This window comes from Salmo trutta, chromosome 6 (assembly GCF_901001165.1).
Source record: "Salmo trutta chromosome 6, fSalTru1.1, whole genome shotgun sequence".
Taxonomy (NCBI): Eukaryota; Metazoa; Chordata; class Actinopteri; order Salmoniformes; family Salmonidae; genus Salmo; species Salmo trutta.
This window is the reverse complement of record NC_042962.1, coordinates 43675498-43701729: the sequence shown is the minus strand read 5'-3', so window position 1 is coordinate 43701729 and position 26232 is coordinate 43675498. Positions and strand designations below refer to the sequence as shown.

General features: G+C 41.9%; 1 protein-coding gene across 5 annotated transcripts in view; it reads right to left on the bottom strand.

Annotated features, from left to right (window-relative positions):
- The window catches only part of LOC115195967 (low-density lipoprotein receptor-related protein 1B-like), a 196818-nt gene that overhangs the window by 6597 nt on the left and 163989 nt on the right, over positions 1–26232 (bottom strand). For 2 of the 5 annotated variants that reach the window (XM_029756356.1, XM_029756360.1), the window contains exons 69-84: positions 25769–25878; positions 24840–24972; positions 23066–23311; positions 22435–22575; positions 21351–21476; positions 20814–20933; positions 20325–20566; positions 9515–9738; positions 9167–9273; positions 8803–8919; positions 7085–7258; positions 6354–6479; positions 5195–5359; positions 3471–3632; positions 2954–3128; positions 2391–2495 (exon numbers count right to left, since the gene is read on the bottom strand). In XM_029756356.1, coding sequence (XP_029612216.1) covers positions 2391–2495; positions 2954–3128; positions 3471–3632; positions 5195–5359; positions 6354–6479; positions 7085–7258; positions 8803–8919; positions 9167–9273; positions 9515–9738; positions 20325–20566; positions 20814–20933; positions 21351–21476; positions 22435–22575; positions 23066–23311; positions 24840–24972; positions 25769–25878 — 2473 coding nt within the window. The remainder of the gene's footprint in view (positions 1–2390; positions 2496–2953; positions 3129–3470; positions 3633–5194; positions 5360–6353; positions 6480–7084; positions 7259–8802; positions 8920–9166; positions 9274–9514; positions 9739–20324; positions 20567–20813; positions 20934–21350; positions 21477–22434; positions 22576–23065; positions 23312–24839; positions 24973–25768; positions 25879–26232) is intronic. The other 3 variants (XM_029756358.1, XM_029756361.1, XM_029756357.1) reach the window with 2 other exon arrangements.

The window sequence follows — 26232 nt, the reverse complement described above, 5'->3', positions numbered from 1 at the left end:
AGAATGGATGAGGAGGTGTGATGGTGTGGGGATGCTTTGCTGGTGACACTGTCTATGATTTATTTAGAATTCAAGGCACACTTAACTAGCATGGCTACCACAGCATTCTGCAGCGATTCACCATCCCATCTTGAAGGGCTTAATGGGAATATAATTTGTTTTTCAACAGGACAATAACCCAACAGACCTCCAAGGCTGTGTAAGGGCTATTTTACCAAGAAGGACAGTGATGGAGTGACCTGGCCTCCATAATCACCCAACCTCAACCCAATTGAAATGGTTTGGTATGAGTCGGACCGCAGAGTGAAGGAAAAGCAGTGCTCAGCATATATGGGAACTCCTTCAAGATTGTTGGAAAAGCAGTCCTCATGAAGCTGGTTGAGAGAATGCCAAGAGTGTGCAAAGCTGTCATCAATGCAAAGGGTGGCTATTTGAAGAACCTCAAACACTTTTTTTGGTTACTACATGATTCCATATATTTTATTTCAGAGTTTTGATGTCTTCACTATTATTCTACAATGTAGAAAATAGTCCAAATAAAGAAAAACCCTTGAATGAGTAGGTGTTCTAAAACTTTTGACCGGTAGTGTCTTTCTCCACCACCAACCCAATACAACAAGCAATTGGATGACAAAGATAAAAGCAAAAAAACTAACAAGGTAAAAAAACTAACAAAAACACATTTTCCCAAAAGGGAAACCGCTCATTCAAAGCTGTAGTATTGGAGGCAGTGGTATCTAACAGTATGTAGGTATACTGTTTAAAGCTAGAATCCTTAATTGAAACAATAACAAAGCACGCAACCCACCTCTGTTTTGGTAATAGGCTGAGGGATGGGCCTGGAGAAATGTAACCACTCTCAAATTGATAAACATAGCTATGGATGGAAGAGCTGACCGTCCATGATATCACAATTATAGTTTAACAATGTTTTAAGGATATACAGTGTTTGTTTACATTTACATTGTTTACAAACATTGGAGTAAAATAAGATTATATTTTGGGTTCTGATGGGGTAGGACAGTTGAACTAAGCTCATGAGGCATTTATACATTATATTATTCAAGAATCAATGGGTATATATTATTCATTTGGCTATACAGACTGGATAATACTGAATGTGTCACGTTCGTTTGTAGAGAAGGACCAAGGCGCAGCGTGAGTATCGTTCCACAGCTTTATTAATATGCAAAACATACAATAAACTATAGACCAAACAACAAACCGTAACGACAGTGGTGCAACATGCAGTAACTCAAAATAAGATCCCACAAACACAGGTGGGAAAAACAACTACTTAAATATGATCCCCAATTAGAGACAATGATGACCAGCTGCCTCTAATTGGGAATCATACAAAAACCCCAACATAGAAAAAATAAACTAGAACACCACATAGAAATAAATAAACTAGATAAACCCCCCAGTCACGCCCTGACCTACTCTACCACAGAAAATAAGAGCTCTCTATGGTCAGGACGTGACAATATGATTAATTCCAAAAGTCAAAAAAATTGATGATGCAACTAAGGATTGATCAACTTTGAAAAGCCTCTTGTGAGTGATGGAAACAAAAACAACCAAAAGCCTCTGTATACTTTAACATAGGATATCTGTCACGTCCTGACCAGTATAAAGGGTTATTGTTTATTGTAGTTTGGTCAGGACGTGGCAGGGGGTATTTGTTTTATGTGGTTCGGGGTTTAATGGTATATGTATTTATGTAAGAGGGGTGTTTGATTTATGTGTTCCGGGGTTTTTGGGTAATGTTCTTGTTTTGTATTTCTATGGTTTTCTATGTTGTGTATTTCTTTGTGTTGGCCTGGTATGGCTCTCAATCAGGAACAGCTGTACATCGTTGTTGCTGATTGAGAGTCATACTTAGGTAGCCCTGAATCACCTGTCCCTTTGTGGGAAGTTGTTTGTGCATTGCTGTGTGTAGCCTGCATTACTGTGCGTTTTAAAGTTAAAATGAGCACTCAACCCGCTGCGCCTTGGTCCCTTTCATACGACGGCCGTTAAAATATCATATAATTTGCAAGAGAGAAAGGAAAACTGAAACCCTTTTCTCTTGGAAAAACGTGTAATTAAGCCATCTCAGCGTGTTCCCATTTTAGTATCCTGGGTCTAATCCAGTCTCTACTACAGTACCTGCTCTGTCTCTCACAGCAAAACCACACAACCACGTTCAATACCACTAATTGTACTGTATCAGTGCTGTGTGTGTGATACAACTGAAAGCAAAATGAAGACAAACACAATGGCTGCGTTTACACAGGCAGCCCAATTCTGATCTTTTGCCACTAGTTGATGATGACAACTGACGATGACAACCTACTCAATTGAAAGAAATATAATCAATAGAAATACAAACAATTGTGCTGACTTACTGGCAGAATGGCAGGCTGGTCTCAGGGTCTTGGTGACAGGTTCCTCCGTTGTAACAGTATCCATCACACAGTTGACAGGTGGCTGCCACTCTGCCGTTACTGCAGCTGTAAGGACAGGAAGGGAATATGGCAATGACTTGTATAATGCATTTATAAAACCTTGTGCATTTTTCTAATGACGCAAGCCCTGAACCATGGAGACAGGAGAATGCTGACATGTGGTAGCATCCACAGAAATATAATTACTAGAACGGATATTCCTTTCAAGGGAATGTTCTGTGATGGGTATCAGTCAAATGTTCCATTCTAGTAATTCTATATCCAGTATCACTTTATTTAGATATCGCTAGACTATCAGTAACATTTTAACTAACTATCATACCCTAAACTAACCCTTACTCTAACCCCTGTTCTAACCCTAAACTAACCCTTTCCCTAACCCCTGCTCTAACCCTAACCTTAGCAAGCAGTTGCTTATCAACAGATAGTATGACCATCTGTAAAGATGGACTATCTGGACTATCCAAATCAAGTGTGACCTATTCTACTCAGATGATACATACTTGCAGGACACATTGTCTGTCTCCGGGTTGACAATACACTGTGCCCCTCGACACTGGAGACATCTGTCCACTTCACACTTCACTCCCTCATATCTGGTTGAACACACACACTCCACGTGGCTCTTGCTTGACAGAGTACAAGCCTTCGAATTGGTACAGTAGTGATGGCAGATATCTGGAACCAAGGTGGAGAAAAACCAGCTTATTTATTTAATGTGTTACATTCCTTGTATTCAGCTGTATCAGTCAGAGCAAAATCTATTTGTTCAGCCCTTGATACTGAGCCGTTTCAAGCAAGCAGCTTTTGAAGTGATTTTCCTATCAACCTTATTTTAAACCGCCAGATATGAGGAGATTAACAAAATATTCCAACTCATTTTTAGTGTTGTGGTGAATGTGGAAACCACAAACCCCTCTCTTCTCATTGCGGAGACCGAATGCAACACGAAATATTGATTGATTGCTTGTCCTAAAACAGGCCAATCTTAGTGTGCGCGTGTGTGTGTATCTGACTCACGGTAGAGACAACGCTCCCCAGTGTACTCGGCCATACAGCGACACACTGGCTGGTTCCCCCTGCTGACATCACAGGTGCCCCCATTCAGACAGTAGTTATCACACACCTTCCTCTCACAGACCGGCCCTGTGAACCCCACAGCACAACGACATGTAGGCCTCCCTGAAAGATATCGAGAGAGAGAGAGAGAGACATAGATGGATGGAGGCAGGGAGAGAAAGAGAGAGGGAGGGAGAGAGAAACGGGAGGGAGGGAGAGGGAAATAAGAGAGGGGGGAGAGAGGGAAAGAGAGAGAATGGGGAGGAGGGAGGAAGAGAGAGAGAGAGAGGGGGGGTGTAGAGAGAGAGAGGGGGGGGTGTAGTTTGATTTATTTGACATTCTATTGAAATTGGCTCCAAATTGTGTAGCTGATATAAATATAATAACAAGCACGTCCAATGTCCAACGTCATAATGGAAAAGCAAGCAAACACAAGGCAGATGTGATTTCTCTCACATTTCATATTAGAGATTCAAAACCAATTCCCATCCAAGGTGACGTCCACAAAGAGACCCCCAAGGTCCAATGTTTTCTAAACAGCCATGTCTATTTGCACTGGAAGGATTTCAACTGGTTTCACATTGGTCCTATGACCGCTTGGAGAGCTTACATCTGAAATACAACATCTGCTGCCCGCTCCTGACTGGGATGAATAGAAACTTGCTGTGTGTGTCTGAAGTTCTTTCTCCTGATGCTCCATCTGTCAGCTAAGAGGTAAGTTGTTATTGATGTCGCCATGCCAACACTAACATTTAACTGTTACTTCACGCATTCATATTTGACCACCTCATTTCCTCGCTTCAAACTCCTCCCAAAAATATATCTTCCTCGGAAGAGAAAGAAAGGAGAGAAGCTCGATCCATGCCATTTATTTATATCTCCACTCTCAATTATTTATTCTGAAAAAAATTAAATAAACCTTGCTCTGCATTTCCTGTAAGGGAACCTGGACTTTGGGGACTTTAATGTGTTTTAACAACTGTTAAAAAATAGATTGCAATGCCACGCATGAAGCGCGCCGTGCATATTCATGGTGGTACTGACGTCTTCGCTAATGCAATACCAAAGTGGGGCCATACATACTGCATTTTCAGATACATCTATAGCTTACATCTCTCAGGGGTAGTCAAACTAAGGGATTTCAACTGCACTTTCCTATGGCTCCCTGACACTGGGAGGCACTCGCACAAATTCTCACTAATGTCCAATCAACAACTACATAAAGCAGAAGATTCAAACTCATTCCATGGGGTGTCTGCTGGTTTGAGTTATTTCCATTAGATTGGTGTCCAATTAAGATCTAGACAACCAGGTGTGGGGAGTTCCTAACTAATCAGTGACCTTAATTGATCCATCTAGTACAGCAGAGGAGTGAACCTGCAGACACTCTGCCCTCCATGGAATACGTTTGACACGTGACGCAGAGCGATAGTTATTTAGAAGCAGATTATCAATCATGAAGCCAGAAGTTGTCACAGCAAAACTGCCATCTGTGGGAAGGATCTCATTGGCTGACAGGACAGGGGCCTTGGTCCCAACCAGGTCCCAACACTCATTTCCCATAGTCACGGATGGATGAGCGCCCTCTCCTGTCCTGGAGGTCCCAGCGGAAGAGCAGGGAGCATGCACACACACACACACACACACACACACACACACACACACACGTAGCAGAAGAGGCTTACCTATGGAAGAGCCTGAGCATGTGCCCCCGTTCTGACAGTAGTCTTTACAGTGGTCGACTTCACAGCGCTCCCCGGAGAAATTTGGCCAGCAGTAACATCGCAGCTCCCCCTTCTCGTTGGTGATGCATCGCCCTCCGTTCTCGCAGGCGGGGCGACACATTTCTCCTGAAAGCAAATGATGTAGGCCCATGTGTTAAGATTAAAACCATGGCAACCTTGACCTGCTCCCATTAATATCTAACGAGTAGATTAATCCACCTTTCTAAAAGGCTGGAACTCAAATGGGCTGTACTGACTGTTCTATGCAGGACTGCTTGCATGGTACCTTCACTTTCCCTCCAATTTACTCAGCATAGGAAATATATATATATGAAAGATCCAGTCTCAGTTGGATCAAATGAAAGTATTGCAGGGTGACCAGTCCTACTGCACTGAGATGTTAAGTGTCCCTGCAGCCTACTGTACTGAGAGGTTAGTGTCCCTGCAGCTTACTGTATTGGGATGTTAGTGTCCCTGCAGCCTACTGTACTGAGAGGTTAGTGTCCCTGCAGCCTACTGTACTGAGAGGTTAGTGTCCCTGCAGCCTACTGTATTGGGATGTTAGTGTCCCTGCAGCCTACTGTACTGAGATGTTAGTGTCCCTGCATCCTACTGTATTGAGATGTTAGTGTCCCTGCAGCCTACTGTACTGAGAGGTTAGTGTCCCTGCAGCCTACTGTATTGAGAGGTTAGTGTCCCTGCAGCCTACTGTACTGAGAGGTCAGTGTCCCTGCAGTCTACTGTACTGAGAGGTTAGTGTCCCTGCAGCCTACTGTATTGGGATGTTAGTGTCCCTGCAGCCTACTGTACTGGGATGTTAGTGTCCCTGCATCCTACTGTATTGAGATGTTAGTGTCCCTGCAGCCTACTGTACTGGGATGTTAGTGTCCCTGCAGCCTACTGAACTGAGAGGTTAGTGTCCCTGCAGACTACTGTATTGGGAGGTTAGTGTCCCTGCAGCCTACTGTACTGGGATGTTAGTGTCCCTGCAGCCTACTGTACTGGGATGTTAGTGTCCCTGCAGCCTACGGTACTGAGATGTTAGCGTCCCTTCTCATTGAATAGCTAGCTGGTTGACAGGTAGGTGTACTATACTGAACACATTGGTGTCTTACTGTACCTGATGTGTTGGTGTCCCTGCAAGTCCTGTTTATTAGCGTGGTCCCCTCAGGACAGAAACAGCTGGCTCCGGCAGGGTTGAGTAGACACAGGAAATCACAGTCCATCCTTAGGCACGGATTGGACACTGACACGGCCAATGGGATAAAGGTTAGAAAGCAGGATATGTGAGTTTGTAGAGTGTAGTACGTAGACGACTGTGCACTGTACCACTGTGTTGTTTGAGTGGACCTGGTTGGTTGCAGTTAGCATATTCTGTGCTGTCTGTGCCTTTTACACTATCTAACACAGACACAAATAATGAATATATAGATGACACACACTAAGACAAATTCATATTCTGTCATATGAAAGTCTCAAACGTTTCAAAGTCAAACATGAGATCCTTTTTATTGTGTTTAACTGAGAGAGAATAACAGTGTGATCCTCTGGGCTGGAGCTAGGGATAATGATGCATGAGGGAGGGCTTCAACTGGCCCTTAGAAGTGGCATACAGAGGCATGCAGTACAGTCCCACCAAACAGATGACCACATTGTCATTCAACTCTCACAGAACACCCACAGGACCAGACGACAGTAAACAAACAACTGCCAGCAGTCATTGGAGAGAGGGAATAGGAGAGGAAAGGGAGAGGGAGCCAGAGATATTGAGAGAGACAAAGAGACAGACAGACAGTGAGAGAGACAGAAAGAGAGAAAATAGGGAAAGAGAAAGCGATTGATAAAGCCTACCGTCTTGCTGTTTGAATCGATGGAGGACCAAGATAATGGAGGGTCTCTCTACTCCCAGATGGAGCCGTTCCATTGGCTGTTTTCCATACTTATGGACCCGGAAGACATCATTCCTCATCCCGATCCCATAGATATAGTCCTCAAAGATATCAATCCTTACAGGCTGGGAAAGACCTTGGGACAGAACAAGTGGTAACAACTGTAACACTAGACTAGTAAGTGAGAAAATGGGCCCATCAATAATTCATCTGAATTCCAAATAACATAAAAAAATATTTAGCTAAATGTTCTATCGCTCTACCCTCCACCCTTGAAGCGATGAGTCGAGCGCATTTGATAAGAACGACAACAACTTGAGGGAATGGACAATTAAAGAAGATGCAACCTGCAACGTAGGCCTTTCCTCTCGTACCTGTATAAGGGTTGAAAATGGCAGATTTGGACGCTGATAAGCACCTACATTGGAAAGAAGTGGCTGTACAGTAACAGTAACATGCTATACAGGCTGTAGAGTAACATGCTATACAGTACATGGCGTCAGAGCTCTGTATGGGGGTTGACTGACAGCCACTCTGAACTTGAGCACCACACGCGATATTTCACCCCCATCCCTCCCGCTAACTTAAGCACATTCTTGGCTGTCTGAGCGACGGAAACGCCGTAAATTAAGATGACTCAATGTATTTTGAAAGACGAGATGTTGAGGATTCAAAAAAAATAATACTGCTTTGATGCCAAACACCCGCGAGTCCAAATGAGCGCTTCACACATCATGAAACTCATGTTATATACAGTGTCAACATTCAGGATCACTATGTTTGATGTACAGTTACAAGATGACATGGCTTTATTCCCGGGTTGTCCTGAATAGAATGAGCCTGTTTGTTGTAATGTGAAGCGAATTTGCAGCGGCACACGCATCTCAATGCACTCATGACTCCATTCTATGCGCACCAAAATTATGACCTGCTTCTCTGAATTGCCTTGGAGAAAGCCTAACACTCTAAGATCGTATTTTATAATTTAGCTAGTCATGTTGGCAATAGAACATGCTTTCAACCAGCCATGCCCACCTGAGCCACATTACGATTTATAAAATGGACCATTTTTGGATTGCGTGAACAACAACAGTAATTGTGTAAAGGCGGGGATGCAGGGCTGTGTTCCAAACAAAACAACTACAAGTGTGCTTGCTCTAATTCCTCAACGGCACAGCCAGCAGAGCTAAAAAAAAGTACCTTATAGTTGAAGACGTTATTTGACTTCATTGAAATTACTTAGGATCTGTGCACACTTTGGAGAGGTGTGTGACCACTTGGAAACACCAGTAAGACCTCTCACTCAAACCCGTCCTTTTTTGTCTCATGTTGCACCTACCCCAAATTTTCCAAGAATATTCTTATCATGTTACTGAATATATCCAGAGCATTTTCAGATTTAGTTATCAACAAAAATGTAAAATGCACATAAATTCAAAAGTGTAATGTTTGGATTTAGTCTTGTGTTAGGTGAACTGTTGTGTCATCACTTTTAGTCTAATCATTTTCCCATAATCCCCAAACTGTTCCCTTTTAATTGCTACCATGGTTATGCATACGATTTCCATATTTCTTCTGTAGGAGACATTTACATTTAGCCCTATCCACATGGGCCAATTTCAACGAGTGTAAAGGGTTAAGGACATGCATGTCTTCTGTGTTAGTCTGTGCTTTGCTCACCATGTGTACTGCTCACCACCACCACAGAGTCCGATCCATCAAATCGAACGCTCCCAATCACAGACAACTCTGTATCAGCCCAGTACAATCGCTGGTTGAAATAATCAATGGCAAGTCCTGTGAAGATTTAAAACATACTAGTCGCTCTATATGAGCTGTTGTAAAGTGCAGCAAACTTTCCTTCTGACAAGTGCTGCATTCTATGCAAATGTATCCCTCTACACTAAAAGAAACAGGATATTGAATAGAATAGATATGATATGTAGAAAATAAACATACAAGTACACAGCTCCATACTTCCTGCTTATGGGTGCTTCCTGAAGGTATTGTTATGTCACATGGCCAGAAGTTCGAGAGCACCTACCACTGGGTCTCCTAAGGTTCTTCTCCACTAAGATTCTCCTCATAGACCCATCCATGGCAGCCTCCTCGATGTGGGAGTGGTCTCCTACCACTGTCCAGTACATCATCCTATAGGAAGTACAGGAAGTAAGTAAAGGAAGAACAGGTAATTATAGCAGGTAATAAAGACAGGGCAGAGGGCCAGGCATAATTTGTTGTGTATCTGCCCAAAGAGAAAATATAGTCCAAAAATTGGCAATCTGATATGTGGTTGTTTTACCTAGCAACTTTAGTTGATTGAACTAATTGTCAATTGCTAGGAACATCTGCTAAATGACTAAAATGTAATTAATGTAAGGATTAATCTTACCCTTGAGCTGGGTTAACAGTGATAGAGTAAGGCTCCCCGGCGATGTCTGTGATGAGACGAGAGCAGTTTGGCCCTCCCAGCTGGCCCACGTTGATGGAATATCTGAGCCTCCTCCAGTGGGCGTTGTAGTAGCTGAACCAATGCATCCTGGAGTGGTCTGTCCAGTAAATGTTGCCAGTCACCCAATCTGCAGATATATCCCTGGGCCTTCTGAAGTCAGGACACTGGAGAAGAAGAATGTGTTTACACATTTACTGACATGACTTTCATCCTCCTTACCTGGAAATTGATTTACAAACTTAGAGCATGTAGGCACACACATTTTCTCTCTCTCCCTTTCTCTCTCTCTCTGTCAAAATACACTACATGACCAAAAGTATGTGGACATCTGCTTGTCAAACATCTCATTCTAAAATCATGGGCATTAATATAGAGTTGGTCCCCTCTTTGCTGCTATAATAGCCTCTACTCTTCTGCGAAGGCTTTCCACTAAATGTTGGAACATTGTTGCGGGGACTTGCTTCCATTCAGCCACAAGAGCATTAGTGAGGTGGGGCATTGATGTTGTACAATTAGGCCTGGCTCACAGCCAGCGTTCCAATTCATCCCAAAGGTGTTTGATGGGGTTGAGGTCAGGGCTCTGTGCAGGCTAGTCAAGTTCTTCTACACCGATCTCAACAAAACATTTATTTATGGACCTTGCTTTGTGCATGAGGGCATTGTCATGCTGAAACAGGAAAGGGCCTTCCCCATTCTGTTGCCGCAAAGTTGGAAGCACAGAATCGTCTGAAATGTATGCTGTAGTGTTAAGATTTCCCTTCACTGGAACTAAGGGTCCTAGCCTGAACCATGAAAAACAGTCCCAGACCATTATTCCTCCTTCACCATACTTTACAGTTGGCACTGTGCATTTGGGCAGGGAGCATCCTCCTGGCGTCCGCCAAACCCAGATTCATCTGTCGGACTGCCAGATGGTGACGCGTGATTCATCACTCCAGAGAATACGTTTCCACTGCTCCAGAGTCCAAAGGAGGCCATCTTTACACCACTCCAGCTGACGCTTGGCATTGCGCATGGTGAGACGAACAGTTATTGTGCTGACGTTGGTTCCAGAGGCAGTTTGGAACTCGGTAGTGAGTGTTGCAACCGAGGACAGATCATTTTTACCCACTACGCGCTTCAGCAGTCGCCGGTCCCATTCTGTGAGCTTGTGTGGCCTACGACTTTGCGGCTGAGCCGTTGTTGCCCCTAGATGTTTCCACTTCACAATAACAGCACTTACAGTTGACTGGGGCAGCTCTCGGAGGGAAGAAATTTGATGAACTGACTTGTTAGAAAGACGGCATCCTATGACAGTGCCACGTTGAAAGTCCCTGAGCTCTTCAGTAAGGCCATTCTACTGCCAATGTTTGTCTATGGCGATTGCATGGCTGTGTGCTCGATTTTATACACCGGTCAGCAATGGGTGTGGCTGAAATAGCCAAATCCACTCATTTGAAGGGGTGTCCACATACTATTGTATATATAGTGTAATTTCAGTTCAAGTGTCAAATCAGTGCTACGGTGCTCTTTGAAGTCACACAGTGTGGTCTTTGGGGGCTTTCTGTCCCCTTCACTCCCATTCCCAGGGCTCAAATCAAACCAATTAATGTCAGAGATATTGAGTGGCTGTTAGATCCTGTTCTGTTCTGGTCTCATAGGCAGAGAAGTTAAGGAGTATAGAGACCCACTGAGGAAATCGTCTCGCTTTGCTACACTCATGGCTGTCGTATTACAGTGTGGAACTTGGAATTGCTACCATCAAAACGAATGTAATATATTCAAGGTTGTCAATGTGCGGGGGTACAGGTTAGTCGAGGTAATTTGTACATGTAGGTAGGGGTAAAGTGACTATGCATAGATAATAAACACAGAGTAGCAGTAGCAGCAGTGTAAAAACAAAGGTGGGTGTGGGGGGGGGGGGGTGTCAATATAAATAGTCTGGGTGGCCATTTGATTAATTGTTCAGCAGTCTTGGCTTGGTGGTAGAAACTGTTAAGGAGCTTTTTGGTCCTAGACTTTGCGCTCCGGTACCAATTGCGGTGTGGTAGCAGGGAGAACAGTCTATGACTTGGGTGACTGGAATCTATGACAATATATTTAAGTTTGTCTGCATGAAAGTCCCCGGCCACTAGGATCGCAGCTTATGAAGGATCATTTTCTTGTTTGCTTATGACCTTATACAGCTCAATGAGTGCGGTCTTAGTGCCATCATCGGTTTGTGTTAGTAAATAGACGGCTACGAATAATATAGATGAGAACTCTCTTGGTAGATAGTGTGGTACACAACTTAACATTAGGTATTTTACCACAGGCGAGCAATACCTCGTGACTTCTTTAATATTTGACATCGCGCACCAGCAGTTATTGACAAATAGACACACACACCCGCCCCTTGTCTTACCAGACGTAGCTGCTATGTCATGCCAATGTACGGAGAAGCTAACCAGCTCTATATTATCCATGTCGTTGTTCAGCCATGCCTCGGTGAAATATAAGATATTACAGTTAATGTCCCGTTGTTAGGACAGTCTTAATCATAGATCGTCCAGTTTGTTGTCCAATGATTGCACGTTCGCCAATAATACATCTCTATGGGTCCGTGTAGCCTATGTGCGGTCTATAACCAGAACTGGTGGCTCGAGAAAGATTTTGAATAAAAAGATAGGAAATCTTTACAGATGTTTGGCTTAAAGTATATATGGATAATTAAGCAGCCCGTATGACAGCGCAACACTTCATACTGTGTCAGCATCCAAGGGATTGCCAACTCAGGTCTACGGTCCGTCGCTCTATCGGGGGTAAACCCTTTTGTCCCCTGGCATACTGGCCTTTTCTATTAATTTTTTTCTGTTGGTTAATTTAATTACATTTTAATACTATTGAATTGTATGCATTCACAATTGTAGTCTGCACGATCAATTTGGGGTTTTATTTCATGTTTCTATTTTATGTCTGTCTAAACAGTATTTCTACCTCAACTCTGTGCAAAGTGTTTTCAAATCACAGGCTCTTGGATATATTTACATCTCAAGCTAACTCATGGATAGACTAAACTGTGCCCCCGCACATTGACTCTGTACCCTTACCCCCTGTATATAGCCTCGCTACTGTTATTTTACTGCTGCTCTTTAACTATTTCTTATTTAACATTTTTTTACTCAACACTTATTTTTCTTTAAACTGCATTGTTGGATAGGGCTTATAAGTAAGCATTTCACTGTAAGGTTTACACCTGTTATATTCGGCGCATGTGACAAATACATTTTGATTTGATTTGATTCGTCTTAACTTGTTTAGAGTACTTACAATGTAAAAAATATTGATTTCGGCTACCTACAGTAGAGCCATTTGAAAGCCACTGATATACAATATGTTCTGAAGTCTATTGATAAGATAATAGCCTACTCTTGTGCCCCAAACAAAACCGAAGGTGCTATGATTGTAATTAAGAGGAATCTTAATATGAAGGTGGGGCTCTCTGGGGGAGACATAACAGTATTGTTATACCTCTGTTACTATTAATGGCACTACATTATGTTTGTCCTCTATTTACGCACCAAATGCTTTTGATAAATCCTTTTTTGAAGACCTGAAGCTAAATTGTTAGACTTCCCAGTCTCAGTGACCATCCTTGGGGGAGATTTTAACTTGACTCTAGATCCTACTATTAATACCACCAGTGCTAATATCTTGGAACTCTGGGCACCTTCAAATTATATTAAGACCTTTTTAGATGCCTGGCCCCTAAGAAATCCTTGTGCTGAGATGATCTTATTTTCTCCCCATCATCAGTCTTTCTCACCAATTGATTATGTCTTCACCGCCCCTGTTTTTCTGAAATGTACATCCCATGCAGAGGTTTTAACTATTCTGTTATCTGACCATTCTCCATTATCGATTTATTTTGAGATGTCTCCAGGATTCACAAGTTTTAAGAAATGGTGGTAGGGAATTCTTAATCAAGTCAGTTTATTAGATGCCCACATATCCTTGGCAGAACTGAAAACAGCCTTAGATTCAATGTCAAAATCCAAGTCTCCAGGGTTGGATGGTATCGCTCCTGAATTATTGTTGGCTGTGTGCCATTTAGTCCGATCTGTATTACTAGACGCAATCAACCACTCGCTGGAGATTGGGACATTCCATAGGGACAAAAAAAACCCAGCTATTATTTCCTTGCTATTAAAAACCCACTTGATTGTTCAAGCTACAGGCCCTTTTTGAAATGCGATTTTAAACTCCTTGCGAAGGTCTTGTCAAAAAGACTAGAGACTTGCACATCATCATTGGTTCATTCAGACCAATCACGATTCATAAAGGGTCGGTTGGCCTCAGACAACATATCCTACCTATTCCATATTATAGACTCCACCTCTCAACCACAGGCTTACGCTGTCCTCTCATTAGATGCAGAGAAGGTGTTTGACCATGTGGAATGGGCTGTGTTGGAACATTTTGGCTTCGGGTCATCATTAATTATATTGAACAAAAATATAAACGCAACATGTAAAATGTTATTGCCATGTTTCATGAGTTGACATAAAAGAACCCATACATTTTCCAGATGCACAAAAAGCATATTTCTCTCAAATTTTGTTCACAAATCTGTTTACATCCCTGTTAGTGAGCATTTCTCCTTTGCTTCACATACTGGATCGTCTGAGAACAGCCACTCGGACAGCTGATGAAACTGAGGAGTAATTCTGTCTGAAATTAAGCCCTTTTGTGGGGAAAAACAAATTCAGATTGTCTGGGCCTGGCTCCCCAGTGGGTGGGCCTATGCCCTCCCAGCCCCACCCATGGCTGTGCCCCTGCCCAGTCATGTGAAGTCCATAGAATGGTGCCTAATGGATTTAGTTCACTTGATTGATTTCTTATATGAACTGTAACTCAGTAAAATCATTGAAATTGTTGCGTTTGTCAGCACCCTATATACAGGCCCCACTACCCGTGTCCAGACTGGCCATTCCGCTGCCCCAGAGATTGTCCTACAAAGACATGACAGGGTTGTCCTCTGAGTCCTGGCCTATTTCCGCTTTAATTAGAACTGCTAGCTTATTATGCAAAACATGAACATTTAGCCTATTACGATCAAAGAAACAGTCCACCATATCTCCCTGCATGCTGATGACATCTTACTCTATTTGTCCGATGTCTTTAATTCTACAGTTCATTCAGAAAGTATTCAGACCCCTTGACTTTTTCCACATTTTGTTACGTTACAGCCTTATTCTAAAATGTATTACAACATTTTTTTTATTATCAATCTACACACAATAAAGTGAACAGGTTTTTAGAAATGTGTACACATTTCTGAAAAATAAAAAACAGAAATACCTTATTTACTTAAGTATTCAGACTCTTTGGTATGAGACTCAAAATTTAGCTCATGTCACGACTTCCGCCGAAGTCGGTCCCTCTCCTTGTTCGGGCGGCGTTCGGCGGTCGACGTCACCGGCCTTCTAGCCATCGCTGATCCACTTTTCATTTTCCATTTGTTTTGTCTTTGTTTTACACACCTGGTTTCACTTCCCCAATTACATGCTCATGATTTAACCCTCTGTTCCCCCATGGTTTTTTGTGAGTGATTGTTTGTATGTTATTCGGTCCGTTATGTGGGCTTGCTTATTTGTATTGTATTTGCCTATTTTTGAGTAAATTACGTTTACTTACTCATATCTGCTGTCCTGCACCTGACTCCTCTACACAAGCTACACACAGACCCTAACAGCTCAGGTGCATCCTGTTTGCATTGATCATCCTTGAGATGTTTCTACAACTTGGAGTCAACCTGTGGTAAATTCTATTGATTGGGCATAATTTGGAAAGGCACACACCCGTATATACAGTTGAAGTCGGAAGTTTACATACACCTTAGCCAAATCAGTTTCACAATTTCACAATTCCTGACATTTAATCCTAATAAAAATTCCCTGTCTTGGGTCAGTTAGGATCACCACTTTATTTTCAGAATGTGAAATGTTAGAATAAAAGAGAGAATGATTTATTTCAGTTTTTATTTCTTTCACCTCGTTGCCAGTGGGTCAGAGGTTTACATACACTCAATAAGTATTTGGTAGCATTGCCTTTAAATTGTTTAACTTGGGTCAAACATTTTGGGTAGCCTTCCACAAGCATCCCACAATAAGTTGGGTGAATTTTGGCCTATTCCTCCTGACAGAGCTGGTGTAACTGAGTCAGGTTTGAAGGCCTCCTTGCGCACACACGCTTTTTCAGTTCTGCCCACACATTTCCTATAGGATTGAGGTCAGTGCTTTGTGATGGCCACTCTAATACCTTGACTTTGTTGTCCTTAAGCCATTTTGCCATAACTTTGGAAGTATGCTTTGGGTCATTGTCCATTTGGAAGACCCATTTTCGACCAAGCCTTAACTTTGTCTGTCTTGAGATGTTGCTTCAATATATCCACATCATTTTCTTTCCTCATGATGCCATCTATTTTGTGAAAAGCACCAGTCCCTCCTGCACCAAGCACACCCACAACATGATGCTGCCACCCTCGTGCTTCACATTTGGGATGGTGTTCTTCGACTCGCAAGCCTCCCCCTTTTTCCTCCAAACATAACAATGGTCATAACGATAGCCAAACAGTTCTATTTTTGTTTCATCAGACCAGAGGCCATTTCTCCAAAAAGTACGATCTTTGTCCCCATGTGCAGTTGCAAACCGTAGTCTGGCTTTTATGGTGGTTTTGGAGCAGCGGCTTCTTCCTTGCTGAGAGGCCTTTCAGGTTATGTCGATATAGGACTAGTTTTTCTGTGGATATAGATACTTTTGTACCTGTTTCCTCCAGCATCTTCACAAGGTCCTTTGCTGTGGTTCTGGGATGATTTGCACTTTTCGCACCAAAGTACATTCATTTCTAGGAGACAGAACGTGTCTCCTTCCTGAGCGGTATGACGGCTGTGTGGTCCCACAGCGTTTTTACTTGCATACTATTGTTTGTACAGATGAACGTGGTACCTTCAGGCATTTGGAAATTGCTCCCAAGGATGAACCAGACTTGTGGAGGTTTACAATTTTTTTTCTGAGGTCTTGGCTGATTTCTTTTGATTTTCCCATTATGTCAAGCAAAGAGGCACCGAGTTTGAAGGTGGGCCTTGAAATACATCCACAGGTACACCTCCAATTGACTCAAATGATGTCAATTAGCCTATCAAAGCTTCGAAAGCCATGACATCATTTTTTGGATCCAAGCTGTTTAAAGGCACAGTCAACTTCGTGTATGTAAACTTCTGACCCACTGGAATTGTGATAATAGTGAATTATAAGTGAAATAATCTGTCTGTAAACAATTGTTGTAAAAATTACTTGTGTCATGCACAAAGTAGATGTTCTAACCGACTTGCCAAAACAGTAGGTTGTTAACAAGAAATTTGTGGAGTGGTTGAAAAACGAGTTTTAATGACTCCAACCTAAGTGTATGTAAACTTCCGACTTCAACTGTATTAGGTCCCACAGTTTACAGTGCATGTCAGAGCAAAAACCAAGCCATGAGGTCAAAGGAACTGTCTGTAGAGCTCCGAGACAGGATTGTTTCGAGTCACAGATCTGGTGAAGGGTACAAAAATAAAAGGTCCCCAAGAACACAGTGGCCTCCATCATTTTTAAATGGAAGAAGTTTGGAACCACCAAGACTCTTCCTAGAGCTGGCCTCCAGGCCAAACTGAGTAATCGGGGTAGAAGGGCCTTGGTCAGGGAGGTAACCAAGAACGCGATGGTCACTCTGATAGAGCTCCAGAGTTCCTCTGCTGTGATGGGAGAATCTTCCAGAATGACAACCATCTCTGCAGCACTCAACCAATCAGGCCTTTATGGTAGAGTAGCTAGATGGAAGCCAATCCTCAGTAAAAGGCACATGACAGCCCGCTTGGAGTTTACCAAAAGGCACCTTAAGACTCCCAGACCATGATAAACAAGATTCTCTGGTCTGATGAAACCAAGATTGAACTCTTTGGCCTGAATGCCAAGTGTCACATCTGGAGGAAACCTGGCACCATCCCTACGGTGAAGCATGGTGGTGGCAGCATGACGCTGTGGGGATGTTTTTCAGCGTCAAGCACTGAGAGACTAGTCAGGATCGAGCGAAAGATGAACGAAGCAAAGTACAGAGAGATCCTTAATGAAAACCTGCTCCAGAGCGCTCAGGACCTCAGACTTGGGCAAAGGTTCACCTTCCAACAGGACAACAACCCTAAGCACACAGCCAAGAATACACAGGAGTGGCTTCGGGAAAGTCTCTGAATGTTCTTGAGTGGCCCAGCCAGAGCCCGATCGAACATCTCTGGAGAGACATGAAAATAGCTGACAGAGCTTGAGAGGATCTGCAGAGAAGAATGGGAGAAACTGCCAAAATACAGATGTGCTAAGCTTGTAGTGTCATACCCAAGAAGACTTGATACTGTAATCGCTGCCAAAGGTGCTTCAACAAAGTACTGAGTAAAGGGCCTGCATACTTATGTATATGTGATATTTCAGTTTAGATTATTTTATATATTTGCAAAAATTTATAAAAACCTGTTTTTGATTTGTCATTATGGGGTATTGTGTGTAGATTGATGAGGAATAAAAACTATTTAATCAATTTTAGAATAATAATAACGCTGTTACGTAAGAAAATGTGGAAAAAGTCAAGGGGTCTGAATTCTTTCTGAATGCACAGTATATCACCCGTACTTGACCTCTAAAGAATTTGGCTCCTTCTCTGGCTATATGCCTCTAAACCCCACAGCCAAACAAGTCACATTACCCTCTTTACCTATCACTTTAGGGATTTACATAACTGGGCATTTCAATTCGATCCAATTTGAAAGTCATGGTTAATGAGAATTTTAGTGCCACATTAGAGAAAATAAAGCTCTAAGTAGATGGTCTCCATTTCGTGTTACTCTTTATGTGAGAGTTTTGGTTATTGAAATGAATATACACCCCAGTATTAATTCATTCATTCTTTAAGGACATAGGAATACACTACTTGACCAAAAGTATGTGGACAGCTGCTCGTCGAATGTCTAATTCCAAAATCATGGGCATTAATATTCTGGGATCCTTATTCTGGGATAAAGCAAAGTACCGCCTCATCTTTTATGGGATCGATTGCAAAAAAATACATTGACTGTTTGGTACCAAACTAACAATTATCTGGGAACCTTGTAAATTTCCCGAGTTATCTCCTATTTGCAATAACTATTTTATTTTATCAGGCTCTATGCCCGTTAACTTCCCTCCTTGGTCTAAGCAAGGTAATCATGTTTTGAAGGATATCTTCAACCTGCACGGGTTTTGTTCAAGATCTGAAAAAGTAATATTCTCTCCCTGGTTCTTCCTTTTTATTTCATATCTTTTTTTGTATTATTATCTCAGACTCCGTACAGTGTTGAAAACCTACAGGACCATAAACCAGGCTACCACTCTTTATTGAAATAATTGATGTAATAAATGTACCCAATCTGAGGAGGGCAATTATATGCATATGTTTTGGAGCTGTGTACCAGTGAAGACTCTTCGGGTTCATGTTGTTAATATTAGAAATGTTATTCAAGGCAGGAACATACCTGCAAGGCCCATCCCTCCTCTTGCTTGTTTGTAGCCCTAGCATTTCGTTATCTTATCAAGTGAGGCGGATTGTTATGGCTGCAATAACAGCAGGCAAAAAAACTATTCTAAGGAATTGGTTTGAACTGGGTATTGCCCTTTGCAGATTTTGGTTGCTTATGTACTTGGACATTGCACAGCTGGAAAGAGCCACTGCCAGACTGTGCAGGGCCAAGCCCGAAACTCTGGTCAATTGGTCACATGCTATGTCCCACTTGCAAGAGCTAATTTAACAACAATGTTTGGTCTTGTGGATGGGAGATAGCACTGTCCTTCTCTGTCTTTTTAAACAATCTGTTTTCCTATGTGGCTCTGGGTTGGGAGCCTTTGAGAATAAAATTTGAATAGACTGACTGAATTTGTAAACAGTGAAACATGTCTTTAATCCGTTTTGTTCTTTTTTATTTGTATGTTTTTTAAAAATTTAAATTTTATATCTTGTTTGTTTCTTTTCCCCCTGTACGTATTGGTATATACATATTAGTATGTATTGTATCTTGAAACTGTAATTGTCTAGGACATGCATGCAAAACGAGAAATTAGTGATCAAATCTGAGTTAGTAAGTAGCCTATCTTTGATAGAACGTGAATGGCTCGCCTTGCTCCCTTCGACTGTCAAACAAACTGCGAGAGTTAAGGATTTATCACAAAGTATCACAAAGTACTATAACAAGTAATATAATGCATTACTTTCCACAAAGTAATATATTACATTTTCCAAGTAACTAATCCCAACACTGTTAATATGTAATAGATGAATATGTTAATGGGAACCCAAAAATGTTTATAGAGGTGCTGACTGAGGGTAAACTGTATAAAAAAATAAAGTCACATACTAAATTATGCTCCCAACAATTTAACGGGTACAACTTAATTGTTGGGAGCATATTTAGAGTGTGAATTAACAGATACAAACTAAAACATTCAGATACAGTAATAACAATGATTACATTAAGTAATAACCCTCCACCTCTAGCCCACTCAAATCCTTTACTTACTATGATTCCGCTATTTAAATTGTTGGGAGCATATTTAGAATGTATATGGTCTAATATACCACGGCTTTCAGCCAATCAGCATTCAAGGCTTGAACTACCTAGTTTATAATAAGTAATAACCCTCCACCTCCAGCCCACTCAAACCCTTTACTTACTATGATTCCGCTATTTGATTTAGTGAGACTTCTGTCTACGATGTCTTTGTAAAACATTCCACCAGGGTTAAACTGTGTGGCCCAGACAAACTTGTGTCGGTGAAAAAGAGCGTCCATCCCAATGATTTTAGCATTGTCCTCGATGCGAGGATGCAGTTTCTGTCCGTGGCTCTGCTTAAACGGATAGACAAAACTTCGGATTTCAGTGTCATTAGCAACGTAGAGCACTTGATCCTCTGGTCCTGCCCGTTGAGTTCATTAAGGTAGAAGAAAAAACACAAAGGAAATAATATAAATAAAGAGTGTACATTCCAGACTACACAATTAGCATATTTGAATCAAAACAGATCGTAGCAATCAGAATAATTGTGATGCATAATTGATCAAGCATAGTTAAGTAGAATTTTGATGTGATGTGTGAATATCAAATTGCCATGCATCTGATTATGTAATGTATATGTAATCCAAATAGTAATGGTAAGCTCTTACCTTTGGTTATACATTCACCATCGATTTCTTTAAAGTTACGGTCACATGTGCATTTGAAGGATCCTTTAGTATTGGTACAGTAGTGAGAGCACATGCCAAACTGAAGGCATTCATTGATCTCTGAGAAAAAGATAAAGAAGGAAGGCTATAATTCCCATCAAGCCACAAATAATTAAAAGAGATTTCGCCACAATTCTGTCTGAGCTCTGTCCTTCAATATACAGAGATAGCATTTGTACTACTCCTAAGAGGTTATCTTTGATAGTTCGTATCTACAACTTGTCCAACACATTTATCAAAAAGAAAGCAAAGGCAGAGTAGCTACGCTACGCATTGCCATTGTCCAGTGAACAGGAGCTATCAGAGCTTTTCTGCAGTGATAAGGACAGACTTGAACGTACTGTAAAGTGTGGCCTTCTTGCTGTCTGCTCTCTATTTGAAAGGCAACTTAACATTTCAAACTCTTAGCAGCAAGTGAATGCAAAAGAAAACCCTGAGACAGAGAAGATCAAAGGCGACATCATCACTGTACTGTACCTTCACATTGTCTCGTCGTCTGGCTCCTCTGAAAGCCAGCCTTACACTGACAGAGTGTATTATTGCAGAATGCGTCATCTCCACATAGACCCACTCTCTCTCCACATACTCCTTCCTTGGAAACCGCTGTATAAAACACGGACATCACAATAACACATCATATATCGTGTAGGTTGGATGCTGTTTGTGCACTCTTAGAAAAAAGGGTCCCAAAATGGGCTCTTCGGCTATCCCCGCAGAAGAACCCTTATTGGTTCCAGGTAAAACCGTTTTTGGTTTCTACATGGAACCCAAAAGGGTTCGGCCTGGAACCAATAAGGTTCTTCAAAGGGTTCTACTATGGGGACAGCCGAAGAACCCTGTCATATATTTTTCTCTAAGAGAGTGCATTGGTTAATAAACTGAAAGTGTAACATGGTGATTTGAATAATAAAAACACCCATTAGCACAGCCCTTTTCTCTCTCATTCAGCTTTTGTAAGTAGAGTACTCCACGTGCTGGGAATAAACATACCCTGAGTGAACAGATAATTTTTAATTTAACCAGGCAAGTTAGTTAAGAACAAATTCTTATTTACAATGACAGCCTACAGGGGAACAGTGTACTGCCATGTTCAGAACAACAGATTTTTTACCTTGTCAGCTCGGGGATTCGATCCAGCAACCTTTCGGTTGCTGGCCCAACGCTCTAACCACTAGACTACCTGCCGCCCCAAATGCTGACGGTGGCCAAAATCAGGGGCTAGAACGCATTACTTTATGTTTTATTTCAGCTATGCTTTTATTTCAGAATGTTCGATACAGGAGAGAGCATTTATTTTGAAGATTTTGTAGGACTTATCCTGCCTTCCTTCCTCTGTTCCTTCCTTATACAATCTTTCTTGGGAGTACTGCAATTAACTGAACCTGAACTGAAATGAGCAGAGACAGACAGGCGTAGAGAGAGAGAGAGACATCTAAATACAGAGAGGTGGAGAGACGGAGACAGATACAGAGAGCGAGATCGATATCGAGCGAGGGATATTTTTGAAAGAAAGAGAGATAGAGAGACAAAGGAAGAGCGGGAGACTTTAGAAGCCACGTACCACCTTTACAGTCCTGTTCATCCGAGCCCCCGTCTCCACAGTCATCGAACAGGTCACACTGCAGCTGCTGCGGGATGCAGCGATGGTTACTGCAGGTGAACTCCACCTTACCACAGGGCCTTGGGGTCTGCATCACGTCTTCTGATCCAGGATACAGGACAAGCCAGGGGGAGAAGGAGAAGGTAACAGCCATGGGGCCAAAGACAGAACAGGCATGTTTCAACACCATAGCTAGGCTATTGCTATCTCCAGCTTGAATGTTTTTACACCAACAATGATGGACGTGTGCTTGCGTGCGCACACAATAGCTATTAGTCAGCTATACGTATAACTAGATGTAATGGTGCCTCTTGAGCAGTTCAAACGATTGATTAGGGACCTCTTTGCTGAGGAATGGGATTGTTTCTCTTGAGTAAGATTTGGAATCTTGTATGTTTGTAAGATGTTATATTTGTAAATTGTGTATGTACAAGACTCCCTTGTATAATAGATGTTGGTCTTAATGGGGCTCCCTGCTAAAATAAAGGTGAAATAAAACATGTAGACAAAACAGAGGACCTCTGTGATTCTGGGTTCTTTGTGATCATCTGAATGATTGTTAACTTTTGAACTGAGACGTGATTGGACTCACCACAGTCCTCTTCATCGGAGACGTCCCCACAGTCGTCGACTCCGTTGCACACCTGCTCCAAGCGCAGACACACCCTGTCGTTCCTGCAGCGGTAGGGTCTGCTCGGTGGACACGGCAGTTTAGCACACATGTCAGAGTCTTCATCAGAGTTATCGCCACAGTCATCCTCTCCATCACACACCCAGATGTAAAGCTTACACAGTGTGTTGGTACAGATAAATTCATCCGCACGGCAAGAGTGGGCTGCTGCAAGAGAAACAATATAGTAGGAAACAAAATGTTTTTTCACCTAAATATGATTTTTCACCAAAATGTTGTTTTTCACCAAAATTAAAGATGTGTCCTATAAATATGATTGTCATACCAAAAGACCAGTAGGCCTATCCTTGTAATTGTTGCTTGATGCCCCATTGATGGTGTGCTTGCCAAATAAACAGTTAATATTCTCCATTATCCCAAATTTTTTTGGAGCTGCATATTTATTTATGGCAATCTTCTCCCCCTACAATTTGACATTGCGCTGCACCCGATCCTATAGCTGTACAGCAAATTAGCAATCTGTTCACTAGCTCATCCAACCTGTGTTGATTGACCGTTTGCTGGTCCAATCACTGGACAGTGTGTGTGTTTCACTAGCCAATCTGTTTATTTTGCAAGTGCGATGCTGCGACTACTGTGTCTGGCTGCGTGGAAAGTAATCCACTGAGACTCTGTGACTCAAAATGACTGACAAACCTGGCCAGATAATTTAAAAGTCATCAGTCTCTAGTCAGAGTCCCGAATCTTGAGGCTCCAAGTCGAAGTCAAGTCTCAAGTTATTTTATTTTTTATCAAGTCGAGTCTCATTTCATGAAATTTGTGACTGGAGTCAGACTTGAGTCAGAGTTATGTGACTTGAGTCTACACCTCTGCAATATGTTGAGCTCGAATGCTTTTCTGAGAAGATGAGGTAACAGCTGTTTCTCATTATATTGATTAATACTGCAACCCACTTTCTACTTGCCTCACCCATCCAGTGGTGTAAAGTACTTAAGTAAAAATACTTCAAAGTACTACTTAAGTAGTTTTTGGGGGTATCTCTACTTTACTTTTCATATTTTAGATAACATGTACATTTACTTCACTACATTCTTAAAGAAAATAATGTACTTTTTATTCCATACATTGTCTTTGACACCCCAAATTACTCATTTTGAATGCTTAGCCGAACAGGAAAATGGAAAGTTCATGCACTTATCAAGAGATAAGTGCATCTCTTCCTACTGCTTCTGAACTGGCAGATTCACTAAACACATGTGCTTTGCTTGTAAATGTCTGAGTGTTGGAGTGTTTCTGGCTATCCGTAAATGTAAAAAAAGCAAGAAATCAGCACTCTCTGGTTTGCTTAATATAAAGTATTTGAAATGAATTATACTTTTACTTTTGATACTTAAGTATATTTTAGCAATTACATTCATTTTGATACTTAAGTATATTTAAAAGCAAATACTTTTAGACTTTTACTCAATTAATATTTTACTGGGTGACTCACTTTAACTTGAGTCATTTTCTATTAAGGTATCTTTACTTTTACTCAAGTATGACAATTGGGTACTTTTTTCCAACACTGTACCCATCAACCTTTCCTCACAATTACAGAGAGCACTCTGACTGATGGGAGACCTCAATGGACACACAGTATTAACATAATACTGACTGAGTGAATAATACATCACACATGTTGTAAAGAACATTGTGTGTGTGTGTGTATGCGTGTGTGCATTTCTAGGCTTACCCTGGACACAGTTATGCTCATCACTGTGATCCACACAGTCAGGCAGGGCATCACAGTGCCAGCGGCTGGGGATGCAGTGAGCTCGGTTCAGGCACAGGAACTCATCCTCCCTGCACTCCCTCACACAGTTTACCTGTTGATCACAACACACACACACACACACACACACACACACACACCTCAAAAACAACAAACACGTACACCCCTGTCCGCCATCAAGCCATTCCACTGCCAGGTCTCAAAAAGGCTTGTCCAAGCCTTAACATTACATTATGATGTATGCTTAGAAGAAGAAGGCGAAGACGAAGAATGACAATGACCATTGACATTTTCAGATCAAATTCGCATTATATTTTTACACAACATGACAGAATGACGTGTTACAAACTGTGAGTTATAGGTTGAATTAATCAACATGCAACTTGGCCTTTGGTGAAATTGCTTTAATATATAATGCATGAGTCTAGGATGACGTTGCTCTCTCCAGGGGACTCTGTTGGCTGCGGAGAAAGAGCTTATTAAAAGAGGTAGGCTGCCACTGCATGGACGTGAACTACTGACTCTGAACCAAGAGCATGGTTTTAATTACACTGAGATCCTAAAGGGACCCTGATGTTTGGAGGAAACAGGCAAACATGGCCAAACTACCTGTATCCAGGTATTTTAGAGATAAGGATGTTGATTGACAAAAGCAGGCTTTATATTTTACACAACGATGAGTAGTGGTAGCAATCATTCAACACCATTTCGGGGGGGGATTTTCCATGAAAATATGGTGCAAGATAATTAGGACACATTTTCCGATGTTGATGACCTTAAGAACAAATGGCATACATTAAAAGGCAAACAGACATGAAAGGTATCCTGCATTATCGCACAGATGATGAGGCTCAGCGACTACAATCAGGGCTTCATCAGAGAGCACTCACCTCATCAGATCCATCTGAGCAGTCTCTCTGGCCATCACACCTCAGGCGGGCCGACACACAGCCTCCCCCGACACACTCATACTCACTCAGGGCGCAGGACGGAAGGACCGCTGAAACAGATAACATAGCACTTTTATTCAAAATGACTTACAGTGCAATGAGTGCATACAATCGTATTATGTGTAGTTATTGATCCCACAATCTTGATGTTGCTAGCGCCACGCTCTTACCAACTGAACCACTCAGGACCACACTAGACAAAAGAAGCTGACGACATAGACAATCCCCATTAAACCGGTGCTGAAAATACTTCTCAACTGGCCACGACACCACCTGGTATACAAGTGCAAAACAATGGCTGCAGATAGAGAAACAGAGCTGCTTCAGAGGGTCCATTCTGAGTGCTATTCCTAGTGTGTTTTGGAACACTTTGGACCAATCAAAGCAATTCAGTCTCACTCCCA